Here is a 13,827-nt window from a genome sequence, read left to right as displayed (position 1 = left end):
GTTTTCTAAGCCTTTTTCCCTACCCCTCCAACTATGGTTTCTCTGGGTGAAATGTCAGCATCTGCCAAAACCGTTTCAGGAAGCTGATACCCTCAGCACATAAGAGCCCTGCTTTGACCTGAGCCCAGTCTCTTATTCTCCTGCAAGAGCAAAAATAACAAAATATTGTGAGACATTTTCAATGTCAGTATCCTTCACTGCAGTGCTAGAAAATAGACTGGGTATGCAAGGAGACAAAGGAAACAAGGGAAAAGTATGTTTTGTCCCCAGGCTTCTTTTTTGTAGCAACTATACTGGCTTCAGCTGGATAACAAATTGTCCTGGAATTCTTGGCGTTGGTGCAAACATGTCAGCTCCCTGGTTACGCCTTCGTCACCACTCAAAGTACCACACACTTTAACCTTCCTGCTCTTTCCATAGGCCTGGGTTTGTCCCGTATCCAGGAAACTTTATATGTTGTCTAAACTGAGCATCCCAGCAGGCTGCAAGGCAGATGGCAGCTCAGGACTCAGAATGTTGACTGAATCCTACCTGGATCCACACCACCACGCTGTAACTCAGCCTGCCTGTGCAGAAATAGGAGCCCAGCCACGTGGTTAACAGCTTTTTTAACTGCTACTCTCAGCAATGAGGAACTTCCCCAGAAGATAAAATTCAGAAGGGAACTGCAAAGGAAGTAATGTCAAGATTTGTCCAAGGGGCCACACAGATTTAACCAGATACTCATGCCAATGAGCCCCCAAGGCTCAGCTAGGCCAAGAAGAGGTAAAAGACCAGGTGTTGCTGACGTGTGCTCAAGGCCTTAGAACCTCAAGTCACTAGCCTAGGAGTTCTGCAGAGGATCTTGACCCCACTACAGGTCTGCTTCCATGTCATCAGGTCCTCATAAGAGGCTTTCTTTATACTTCAGTCAGGGGAAAGCCAGGACATGTCCACGTAAAACCTGAATGGCATTGTTCAATCCAGAATACATATGAAAAGAGCAAGGTACAAAGCGTAAAGCATGATACTACTTGTAAAAAATAAAAGGAGAGAGATAGAAATACATATATGGTAACTCTGCAAAAGAGCACACCTGGCAGCACCAACTCTGAGGATGGGAACTGAGCAGTTGGAAGAAAAGGTGAACTTTATTTACCTTTGTATCTTGTGAATTCTGAACCATGTGAATGTATAACATTTCAAAGAACAAATTAAAAACAAATGCAGAATACTATAATCTTATTGTTACAAAAAAAAAAAAAAGAAAAATGCTCTAGAAGTCTATGTACATAAAAACATTCTGGAAGAATATGCAACTGTTATCAGTGGGGTACTCCTGGGAAACGGAGTAAATGGAGTAGGGAAATAAGGAGACTTACTTGCATGGTTATTCTATATGGTCTGTATTATTTTAATTGTTTCCAAAAGACATATTATACTACTTTGGCAATTTTTACTTAAAAGAAAGAAACATTTTTAAGAATTGCAATCTCACCTCCCAAAAGAATCTCTGAGCTCCCCCAGTACTTTCTGTGTTTCACATTACTCAGTCACATCTTATCTTGTGTTATAATGCCTTGTATACAGGTCTCATCCCTGTTCAACTCTGGAGCGGCTGCAACTATAGCCTGTCTACCACCCAAGCTCCAGTCTCCAGGGACAAAACTGTGCAAAAGAACCAGCAAGGAATAAAACAGCAGTCAAGATGGCAACAAAGCAATCACACAAGGGCAAAATGACCAACCAAATTAAGAGTGGACAGTAATCTTACAAATATGTTAAAGAGCACAAGACTATTAGCAATGGGGAAACCATGACCAAGTCAAAACAACATTGAAAACAGAGTCTTTCCCAGAAATTGTGAGAATTCTAACCATCTGCATGTGCGCATGAGCTAGGAGCTTTGCAAAATTGCCAAGCGAAGTGTGACAGCCAGATTTCTCAGTAAAATTAAGTAAGTTCCTATCAGAGGACATGTTCTTTGCTTAGGAAAATTTCAGAGCAACCTCAGAGTGTTGAAAGAGAAGCTCCCGCCAGAATATAGCCTGAAGGGATAAAGAACCTGACTTCCTCTGTAAGATAAAAGTGGAAATTTTGAGCTTCAGAAGAAATGGTAGACTGTGTTAGAAATAAGGGTCATGTGAGATGGTCCCAAAAGAGAACTCAGTATGAGACAGACAGAACTGAGGAGAAACAGCCAGCTGTTGGGAAACTGAGGAAGTCTGGGAAGCAGGAAGCAATGGATGTCTGCATCTCAATTTTAAGCTCTTTGCTCTCAAGTAATGTAATCCCATTCCTTTGACTCTCCAAAACTGTCATATATTACCATCCCAACATGGGTCTGTGTGGAGAGGGTAATCCAGAAGGATCCCCTAGGTCTGTAATTCTTGGTAATACTCTTTCCAGAAACCTCAATTTGAGGTCTGGATTTATTCTCCTATCTGAAATGACTAAAAACAAAAAATGGGCAAAATACATAAAACACCTGATAGAAGTATATGAATGATGTATAAGAATGACAGTGGACTGTCAGAAAACTAATACGAGAGAAGGGAAGGCTACAGAGGATAGACACAGAGGAGCTCAAGGATTGAACAGGAAAAAAACCCAACAACAAGAGGTGACCAGAAACAATGAAGGCCCTCCAGGAATCTAAGAACGGAGGAGGACTTGGGATAGAACTGGATTTCTCATAGGGCTGATATCTGGGTACCCTCCTCAACTACTCTCTTTCTTGCACACCACAACCAATATGTCAGCAAGTCTTGCCGGTTACAACTTCAAGATACACTCAGAACCCAACCATTTCTCATCACCTCCACTGCTACTACCCCAGACCAGGCTCCTACTAGCTCATACATTCCTGTTTCCAACCTTACATGCCCTCCATCCCATTCCATTCTATTCTTCACAAAGCAGTAGGAGAAACATTTACCACGTGATAGAAGAGACGACAGTTACTGGCTTATGGTCTGTCTTCCCTCCTAAAAGGTAGCTCCGTGAAAGCAAGTTCTTCTATTTCTGTTCATTGCTGTATTCCCAGAGACTATGTAAGTAGTTCCAAAGTAGGTATAGTAGCATCAAATAAATAGTTAAATGATTTACATAAGTAGGTATAGACCTGTATACTAGACTTCTAGGAAATGAATAAAGGAACTGTATTTTGCACCAGTCTGTGGGTCTTCAGGAGGCTCAGGGATCTGCAAATCATGTCTTGCTTTGTATCCATCACTGAATCTACAATGGCCTGTTAATAATGCTCACTGAATGAACAAATGAAAGGAACATAAAATAGGTTTACTATCTTCTATGGTCACTGGAACTGGCCTGGGCAGGATATAGATGCTTTTATATCTCTTAGCACAGGAGTAGAGCATGAGTAAAGAGTAGAGTTCATAGATGATGTCAAGTCTAAAAGAAATACCCTATTTAACATGGATCTAGCAAATTTTGTGCCAGCTACAAAAGAATTTAGAGATGACTAACATAACTTTTGTTTTCAAGGAGTAAGAAAATTTTAGCTATCTGGGTCTCTACCAGTTTCTGAACAAGTGCAAATAATTTGTGGTATAATTGTTCTACTAGAGACATATAGAAGAAACATTTGGGAGGCACACAGAAGGAAGAGATCATCCCAGCAGAGGTCAGGTGGTCAAGAAAGGACTTATGAAAAAGATTTTACTTTAGTCTTGTAAAGAAGTTTACCAGCTGAGAAAAAGCACATTTAGGGAAGAAGGCACATGTCTGTGTGAAGGTATAACACACACGATTGCCTTTCAGAGTGGTTCCTGGGAGGGAGTTCAAAATATGCAAGGATAGAAAAACATTACAAAGCACTTTCCTCTAAGGACAGAGCCTCTGCTTTAAAAAGTTCCTGGACCCTTCCCTCCTAAGTACCCATTTACCCCAATAAGATGTACCTCCCAAGGGGCCTGATAGAATTAAAAACATGAAGTAACAAAATCAGGGAGGGGAAGAAAAACATGTTTATTCCATTCCAGTTTATGGAGGACTTAAAAAGTGTACCACATGGCATTCTGTTATTATCAGCACTGACAAGGGAAGACAGTGCCTTAACAGCAGCTCTGCCCTAAAGTCTGCTGATGGCTGCTGCAAAGCTCCCTGTCAGTCCATGGTCTTCCTCATGATTGCATGGTTAATGAAGCTTCCACCCTTTGTAGAGACAGGCTCCTTAACTCAAAATTCATTTTGTGCAGAGATGAGGAAAGAATCTGATATATTAACTGTTCCTCAGGTAAGCCATGACTTAAATTCTATCTTAGTATTTAACTATCTTTATTTTCTGATTAAAATAGAAAGAAGGGGGGAGAGGGCAAAGAGGCAAAAGAAAGTATACTGTGCTGATACTAGTCAGAGTTAAGACTCATTAAAGGTTGACTGATGTGAGTTCAAAGGAAATAACTACATGGAATCAGAGCAAGATATGCATGAGTCTCATTATTAGCCTCAATAATGTAGGAAAACAATTCTCAACAAGACTGGAGTCCACACTTGTCAAGTATGCTGCTGTGCATGAGCAGGTAAAGTCTGGAGAAATGGGTTCTTTCTATTGCCCTGGTGACAAGGAAAGAAGGCTCCTGGTTTCATGAAAAGAGCAGCTCCTCTTCCTAGGTGGTGCCTGTAGCTCACAGCTGAGGTTAGCAGTGGAATCGAGTGGAGAACTTGGGAGAAACAGGCACAGTCAGAGGCTGGTCACTTGACTTTACTTCCACACCCTGGTATTTGCGTATTGGATTTGCCTTGTGTACCTGCAGAGTAAGGAAAGATAGTTACCACTGATCAGGATATGAGAACTATGCATATAGTTGTTTTAATCTTTTTCTTCTTGAGAAAATGCTTACATAGTCTTACAGATCCAAGTCACTAATCCAAAGGTGGGGGTGGTGGAGGAGGCGAGGCAACACAGCATAATGGAAAAACACACGAACTTTGGAGCCAAGTAGGTTTCTATTCAGATCTTGCGGGATCCCTCAACTTGCATTAAAGAACATTAAGCCTAACTCCAACTTGATTGTTTATTACAGAAAAGAGATATATTAAGAATCTGCCAGAGGAGGGGGTGGGGGGATAGGTTAACATTAAGGAGGGCGGGATCCCTGGGTGGCACAGCGGTTTGGCGCCTGCCTTTGGCCCAGGGCGCGATCCTGGAGACCCGGGATCGAATCCCACGTTGGGCTCCCGGTGCATGGAGCCTGCTTCTCCCTCTGCCTGTGTCTCTGCCTCTCTCTCTCTCTGTCTCTTTCTCTCTCTCTCTCTCTGTGACTATCATAAATAAATAAAAATTTTTAAAAAATAAAAATAAATAAAAAAAAACATCAAGGAGGGCATGTGATGTAATGAGTACTGGGTATTATATAAGACTGATGAATCACTAAACTCTACCTTTGAAACTAATAATACACTATATGTAAAACAACAACAACCCCAAAAAATGAATCTGTCAGGGGATCATCTTAAGCTTATTGAGTCTTAATATTCACCAAAACCATGGACAAAACAAACAAACAAAAAACAACGACAAAAAACCCCCCCAATAACCAGGAAGAGTTGCTGGAAGAAGGCCATCCATCCTTCTGGGCAGTCTAAAATCAATCCTGTATTAAGTCAGGTTAGACGACAGCTAACTAGCATTGCCTAAACTGTACTTTAGCAAAGCCTATACTGAGAATCACTGTAAGTAGCACCTCTATGATGGGGATAAACACAAGAGGCAGTACCAAGTGTTGAAGAAAAATCAAAGAACTTCAGGCTGGAAAAAAGGCTGGTTTTGTGAACATATTCTAGAGCAGGGACTATATTATTTTTTTCACTTAATCAGCAAATGGCAGCTTGGATTTTGCCAAGAAGCTAGTCCCTTTAATAATTTGTCTCTAGAGCCTTCCTTGAGGTCACAGTCATCTCTGTCAACAGCAGTATCAACAGCTGGCCTAGGCTTTTTATTTGTTTATTTAATTTATTTTTAAAAATTTATTTGTTCAGAAGAGACACAGAGAGAGAGAGAGAGAGAGGCAGAGACACAGGCCGAGGGAGAAGCAGGCTCCACACAGGGAGCCCGATGCAGGACTCGATCCCAGGACTGGAATCATGCCCCAAACCAAAGGCAGATGCTCAAACCACTGAGCCACCCAGGCATCCCTGGCCTGGCCTTTTTAGACAAAACTGCAACAACCTATGAATTTATAATAATGATCCTTTAATCAATCACATGAAGTTCCATCTGAAACTCTTCCCTCATTAATGCAGTTAATGTGGCTTGCTGCCCTCCTAATGAAAAAGTCCTTAATGTGAATTAAGCTTTTTTTCTGGATAACTTAATAACTAAATCATCATGCACTGAAGTGTAAATATTGAAGGTCACATAGACTAATATGCACTATCACCAAAAGGAATCTAAGTCAATTAAGAGGAAAATGAAAATATAGTTGCCACATAATTCTCATGTCCTTCTCTAACTACATGTTCTTGTCTAAGTTATAAAATCACATTGGTTTTCTTAAGTCTAAAGGAAATAATAAAATATAAAGATAAGTTAGATAAATATAAAAGTCCTAGGAATGCATCACTGTGCATGCTATGCCATATGATATCCTTCTTATGAAGACCCCTGGAAGAAATTCTGTCTGAATTCAGTTATCAAGAATAATTTTTTTTTTTTTAAACTAGCTGATTTATATTTCATGAACACTGAGAGTTTTGTAACCAACAGGTTGGTTCCTAAAAAGCCAAAATTATGGCTCAAACTTAGCGGATACATGGATCACAATGTGCACAGTTTTAATGCTGTTCACATCACAACTTTGTTACTATTCTTGGTTTGTGTAATTTTCTGCTTTCACTCATCTTTGATATGTCCTTGTAGGCCACCTTAGATCCTTTCTGGAACAAGGCAAGGTACAGATAAAACAAAAAGAAGACAACCATGGGTTAGTGAATGCTCATGCTGCCCAGTTACCAGTTCTTTCCGTAGCCTGGCCAGCTCCTCCCTCTTCTGCTCTTCCTCCTGGTGCCTGGCCTCCTCCAACTGCTGGACTTTCTGAGCTTCTACCTCAGCCATTCTCTTTTCCAGTTCCTGTCGCTCCTTGGCTCTCTTCTCGGTGGCCAGCTGAAAAGGTTCCTGAACTAGAGAACCAGAAAGGCCCTCTGAGTACAGAAACAGAGAGAATATTGGTGCACAAGCAGGATTTGCATAAACCTATCCCCCTTGATACAGCAACAAAAAGGTTAAACTCTAGGGAAGCCCTGTTAGCAGAAAGGTGGAGTACACCACATACAAAAAGTCCTAGAATTTTAACAGTTGGAAGGTCCTGGAAACCATCTAATTAGGAGAAAAGCAAAGACCCACACAGATGAAACAGCTTGCTCAAAACTACATAGTAATTCTGAGATAGATGTAGGGAGGAGAATTCAATTTTCTGACATCCTACCCAGTGCTTAAGGAATCAAACGTTTATATCTAAGCCGTGTTACATGATGAACTCCAGAAAGAAGTCCTGGCTCTTCTTCCCACACTTACTACTCTTTGGGTAAGTAAGGCCCCTAACTGCTGTTGAAATGTCAGCTGCCTTTGCCCAGGCTCTTGTTCTGGACCCAACACACGTGGCAAACTTAACACAGCTGCTGGGTTCAACAAAGACAAAAAACCTCGTCTAAGAAGAGAACAACTAGAGCCTCTAAAGGCAAATGCTTCTGGTTGACACAGCTGATACTGTCATAACTGAGTCCAAACATACCCCCTGGGAAGTCTGACAATTCTGCCCTGATTCCCCAAGAGAACATATAACACTACCAGCAATGGATTTCTTCTCTTTCTTGGGAACAAAGGGCTCCTGGGAGATGACAGTGTTTGGACGAGCCTTGAAGCAAGCCGCTTCTTTCTGCTGTTTCAGTTCTTCCTCCAGCTAATAGAAACAAAGTCTGTTAGATAAGCAACAGCATTGGGGCACCTGGGTGGCTCAGTTGGTTAAGTGTCTGCCTTGGGCTCAGACCATGATCCTGGAGTCCTGGGATCAAGCCCCACATCAGGTTCCCCACTCAGCGGGGAGTCTGTTCTTCCTCATGTCCTCATGTTCACTCTCACTCCCTCTCTCAAATAAATAAAAATCTTAAAAAAAAAAAGATAAGCAAAAGCATAACTATCCATGACTGCTGCCTCAGTAACTCAAGACTAATGTTTCTAAATGACTTCATCTAAACCCCAGTTAAAATCTCCTTTACACTGAGTAGATCACACTGACAACCTCTGAATCCACTGAAAACTAGAAAATATCTTTAAGGTACTTTTAAGGTCTATCTGAACATCACAAAAGTAAACATGTGGACATTATATACCCTTGGATGGGATCATCTATAAAATATTCTCTCTCTCCTAAACCCCAAAAGAATCTAACCAGAATTTTTTTTTTTTTTAAGATTTTATTTATTTAGGGGATCCCTGGGTCGCTCAGCAGTTTGGCGCCTGCCTTTGGTCCAGGGAGCGATCCTGGAGTCCCGGGATTGAGTCCCTCATCGGGCTCCCAGCGTGGAGCCTGCTTCTCCCTCTGCCTGTGTCTCTGCCTCTCTCTCTCTATGTCTATCATGAATGAATAAATAAAATCTTAAAAAAAAAAAAAAAACAAAACAAGATTTTATTTATTTATTTGAGAGAAAGTGAGACAGCATAAGTGAGGGGGGAGGGCAGAGAGGAGAGAGAGAGAGAAGCAGACTCCCCGCTGAGCAAGGAGCCCGACTCAGGGCTCAATTTCAGGACCCTGAGATAATGACCTAAGGTGAAGGCAGTCAATTAGCCAACTGAGCCACCCAGGTGCCCCAAATCTAACCAGAATTTTATCAAGTCTCTAGATCTAACTACTCATTTATAGGAAATACAGAAGGTACAGGAACACATTAAATAACACCATGAGACTACAATGATCAAAGTCAGGATTGTGGAAAATTTATAGGACAAACAAGCCAGTCTATCCCACAAGTAATATGTAAATAGAGAAGCCTATAGAGAAAAAGGGATTTAGAGATTTATCAAACAAATGCAATATGTGGGCCTTATTTGGATCCTGATTTGAACAATTCAACTGTCTAAAAAAATTATTAGAGATTTGAGGATTTAAGAACCCTATTTGTCACTACTAAGGGATTACTAATAATCTTTTTATGTGTGATAGTATTATGGGGTTTTTATACTTATTTATTTATTTTTAAAGATTCCACCCATTTATTCATGAGAGACACACACACAGAGAGAGAGAGAGGCAGAGACACAGGCAGAGGGAGAAACAGGCTCCATGCAGGAAGCCCGACTCGGGACTCGACCTCAGCACTCCAGGATCACGCCCTGGGCCAAAGGCAGGTGCCAAACCACTGAGCCACCCAGGGATCCCCTATACTTACATTTTTAAAGATACATACTGAAGATATAAAGATACATATATTTCCTTGCTGTTTTTGGATGAAATGAGGTGATATCTAGATTTACTTCAAAGTAATCCTTTGTAGAAATATCCAGTATAGAGTTAAGTAGGTAGAAATATGGATGAAATAAGATTATCCATGTTTTGTTCATTATAGAACCAACTGACAGGTTCATGGAGGATCATTACGCTATCCTCTCTACGTTTATGTATGTTTAAAAACTTAAAAAAAATTTTTTTATAGGAAATATCCCACACAGACATTTTGTGTCACGGTCCTGGAAAGATTGATTCACTACTACTTCCAAAACAACAGACCTAAGTTTTCCTAGGGAATACCACCACCAAGGGAGCCTATGTGCAGTCATGTAGTCATATCACTTGATTTCCTAGAAAGATTAGCCCAGAACTCCTTTTGGACAGAGTCCACGATAAGTGATGCTACAAAAACATGGACAAACTTAGGGGTTCAGGGGAATTTTTTTTCCAAATAGGGAAGAATTAGATCCCAATTATACCAGCCAACAACCAATTAATTGTTTTTAATCATCTGTCATCTACAAAGAGCAAACAGCACACTATGTTGAGAAAACAGCACACTATACTGAGGATCTATTCTCACCATACTGTTTCTTATCAAAACACCAACAAAAAGGGCTGAACACATAATGAACAAATCTAATAGTGGAATAGATAAGATCTTAAACTCTTGATGCAAAAAATGCCTGTCGGTTTTCACATTCCCCAGATGATCACTGGGAGAAGAGGTCAGCAAACTTCAGCCTGTAGGCCAAACATAGCTTGCAATCCCTTTTTGTATAGCCCTTGAGCGAAGACTGATTTTCACATTTTCAAAGGGTTTAAACACACACACACACACACACACACACACACACACACACACATCCAGAATATGTGACAGACTATATGTAACCTAAAATATTTACCATCTAAAATATTTACCTAATCTAAAATATTTACCATCTGGTCTTTTGTTTTTTATTATTTAAAGATTTATTTATGAGAGAGAGAGTGTGCGCACAAGCAGGGGAGAGGCAAAGGGAAGGGGGAGACAAGCAGACTCCCTGCTGAGCAGGGAGCCCTACCATGGGGCTCAATCCCAGAATTCTGAGACCATGACCTAAGCTGAAATCAAGAATTGGATGCTTAACCAACTGAGCCACCCAGGCACCCTATTATCTGGTTTTTTATAGAGAAAGTCTGATTCTTGATTTAGAGTGAGAGCTCCTGAAGTAATTCAGTATGTTAGTTCTCACATGAGCTTCAGGGTAGTGGGTCTACCTATTCTAACACACCAACAATGAAGCAATGAACATTTCAGCTGCTCTCCCCGTTCCCCACCTGATGCTTCCATGTCTGTGCCTTCAGAGCACCTCTTCTGTCAGTCTCCAAGCAGAAAGGCTCAATCTGAGTTACGTTCTTCACCTTCTTCTCTGGCAGGTTAATGGTGTCAAAATGAGGCAAAGGAAGCGCCTTAAACTTGGGCACCTAATAGAAACGAAGACATAAGCCTTAAGACCCTAAGGTTTCTCCAGCCAGAAAGTAAGAACTGCTCCAGAATATCTGGATGAATCTGAAATATAGGAAAGGCCAGTTTTCAAAGCAGCATGGTATGTACAGCAGAAAGAATAAGGGGCTCAAAAGGAAATCTAGGTTATCCTCCCAATATTGCCAATAACTGGCAACACGATCATGGGCAAGTCGCTTAATCTCCTTGTGCCAGAAGGGTTATTAAAAACTTCCCCTATTTATACTTCATAAGGTTCTTAGAGGGATCAAAGGAAGTCAGTGATTTTATAGCTAAAAGTGCAACATGAAAGATTATCTGTGACAGATCAAAGAACCGTATTATGTTACTTGCAGAAATGGAAACACCTACCTCTCCTTTCTGCAGTTCTTTTATTTTCTTCTCCTTCTGTAACTGACGTTCTTTGTCTCGAGAATCAAAAGAAAAAGGACATATTTCCACAGTTCTTGCCTCTGGGATTTGGGGCTTAAAAGGTACCCCATAATGTGGCACAGGTTGAGCTCTTATCACTACCGGCTCCTCCTCTTCCTAAGGGAAAAACTGTAGTTTAGACACAAGTTCTCTCTTACCTCCTCAGAATGTGGAGTAAAAAGACGGTATTTGAAAGAAATCGTTAAGGCAAGTCACTCAACCTCCATAGGTGTCTTTGCTTCCTTTTCTACCAAAAAGAGATAATACCTAAGTCATCTACCACTTCATAGGGGGGAGACCAGTGTGAAAGCATTTGATAAAGGACTAACACAATTACTCTTAAAGGATCTAAAGTTTATCACAGGGAGTTGTAAAAACGAAATGAGATCAAACAGTGTGAACAAAATGAAGAACAGAAGAGAGGTACTAACTAAGCATATATCTTGGCCTCTTCTTTGACCCAGCCTCCAGACTCCACTAAAACATGTGACTGGGAGTTAATGGTTGCCAAACCCAGAATAGGACCAAGTAAGCTGTTTGGGTTCAAGCTGGTAACATAAGATTACCGTGTGTTTTAGTTTCAGATGAACCTATAAAAAGGCTTGAGATCTGCTATAAAATTACCCTAACTCTGGATATTTATAGATAAAATGGGAGCTGTAATAAGAAACTAGCCTGATCAATGACAGTTTATGTAAAAAAAAAAAAAAAAAAAAAAAAAAAAGACAGTTTATGTATTCCAATTTCATGAACCATCACCACCCAGTAACCTTAGCAACCCTTGGGTTAATGGAGTTCAAACAAGGCAGATATAACTGCTTAGTATTAATTTTATTATTCATTCATTCATTCATTCATTCTTAGTATGAATTTTAAAAGTCCCCTACTAAATGGTCACAATAGCTCAGGAAAAATAAAATACAGGGCTTGGCAACTTTTGATCCAAGTTATGACAGGCTGATTTTCAATACTATAGAAATGGACAAGCCTCTAATAAGTTGTAACCAGTCACTACTGAAACCCAGAAGATTCATATCCTTACCAACTACTTTGCTCTTGGGAGAGCAAAAAAGATGATCAAGTGTTCATACCCACTGTTAAAGACAACTCCAGATAAGAGTGACTGCCTTGACTTCCATTAAGCTTAAGAAAGAAGAATGTTAAAAAAAAAAAAAGAGAAGAAGAAGAAGAAGAAGAAGAAAAGGAAGAAGAAAGAAGAAAGAAGGAAGAAGAAAGGAAGAAGGAAGAAGGAAGAAGGAAGAAGGAAGAAGGAAGAAGGAAGAAGGAAGAAGGAAGAAGGAAGAAGGAAGAAGGAAGAAGGAAGAAGGAAGAAGAAGAAGAAGAAGAAGAAGAAGAAGAATGTTTAAATTGATGAAGTAAAAGGAAGAAAATTCCCTCTATCCCAGGGAATCACCTCATCTTCTTTGGTGGGCATTCGGATTCTGTTCTTCAACGCAAAGGCTGGTGACTTGGGAACAGTGATGGGAAGTACTTTCTTTTCAGGAACACCCTGCAAGGAGTAAGCAATTCAGTTAGACATCACAGAACAATCTCTATTAGGCTGTGTAGTAAGATCAAATCCCTCTCAGGGCACCTGTGTGGCTCAGCTGGTTGAGTGTCATGATACCCCTCTGTGTGGTTCAGCTTGGGTCATGATACCCCTCTGCCTCTGCCTGCCAATACCCTTGCTTGTGCTCTGTCAAATAAATAAAATCTTAAAAAAAAAAAAAAAAAGAAAGAAAGAAAGAAAAGAAAAAGATCAAATCCCTCTTCTTAAGGGGGAATTCATATACCAGGAATAAAAAAAAAGGCTAGCAATTTAGTATGTTGCTGTTTACCCAAGTAAGACAAAGGCACCCTGTAACACAGTAGCATTCCAGAGGTAGATTATCATACAAAAGAGTAGCAAATAATAAGGGCATGGCTGGAGTACTATATTCAGTAAAAATAGGATTCATCACAATCTTTTTCGGTACTTATGAAAAACACACACCAGAACTGAAAAACTAATGCCAAAATTGTATTGCTTCTTTCCCTTTCTATAATCTCTCAAATACAAAAATAAAAAAAGACTTCCAAATGTATCCAGAATCAGAGTAGGTATCATCCATTTTCTTAAACCTATTCCTCATACAACTCTACAATGAAAATGTATGTTCAAACACATCACCCTTGGGGTGCCTGACTGGCTCAGTCAGTGGAGCATGTGGCTCTTGATCTCACTGTTGCCAGTCCGAACCCCATGGTAGGTATAGAGATTACTTAAAAGTAAAATATTGGGAAAAAAAAATTAAAAATAAATAAATAAATAAAATATTGGGTAGCTCGGGTGGCTCAGTAGTTTAGTGCTGCCTTCAGCCCAGGGTGTGGTCCTGGAGATCAGGGACCAAGTCCACATCGGGCTCCCTGCATGGAGCCTGCTTCTCCCTCTGCCTGTGTCTCTACCTCTCTGTGTGTATC

The 13,827-nt window shown here is 40.4% G+C and overlaps 1 protein-coding gene across 14 annotated transcripts in view; it reads right to left on the bottom strand.

Moving 5' to 3' along the window:
* Positions 1-1,361: 1,361 nt before the first annotated feature.
* Positions 1,362-13,827, bottom strand: part of TPX2 (TPX2 microtubule nucleation factor) — a 74,680-nt gene continuing 62,214 nt past the window's right edge. For 12 of the 14 annotated variants that reach the window (XM_072800474.1, XM_072800478.1, XM_072800475.1 and 9 more), the window contains 6 exons: positions 12,782-12,877; positions 11,308-11,484; positions 10,770-10,916; positions 7,790-7,901; positions 6,956-7,143; positions 1,362-4,751 (listed from right to left, as the gene is read on the bottom strand). In XM_072800474.1, the coding sequence (XP_072656575.1) occupies positions 4,641-4,751; positions 6,956-7,143; positions 7,790-7,901; positions 10,770-10,916; positions 11,308-11,484; positions 12,782-12,877 (831 nt within the window). In that variant the 3' untranslated portion in view covers positions 1,362-4,640. The remainder of the gene's footprint in view (positions 4,752-6,955; positions 7,144-7,789; positions 7,902-10,769; positions 10,917-11,307; positions 11,485-12,781; positions 12,878-13,827) is intronic. The other 2 variants (XM_072800479.1, XM_072800485.1) reach the window with 1 other exon arrangement.

The sequence above is a fragment of the Canis lupus genome, chromosome 26 (genome assembly GCF_048164855.1).
Source record: "Canis lupus baileyi chromosome 26, mCanLup2.hap1, whole genome shotgun sequence".
In the NCBI taxonomy this organism is placed as follows: domain Eukaryota; kingdom Metazoa; phylum Chordata; class Mammalia; order Carnivora; family Canidae; genus Canis; species Canis lupus.
The sequence above is the reverse complement of the archived record's forward strand: the minus strand, read 5'-3'. Positions and strand labels throughout refer to the sequence as shown.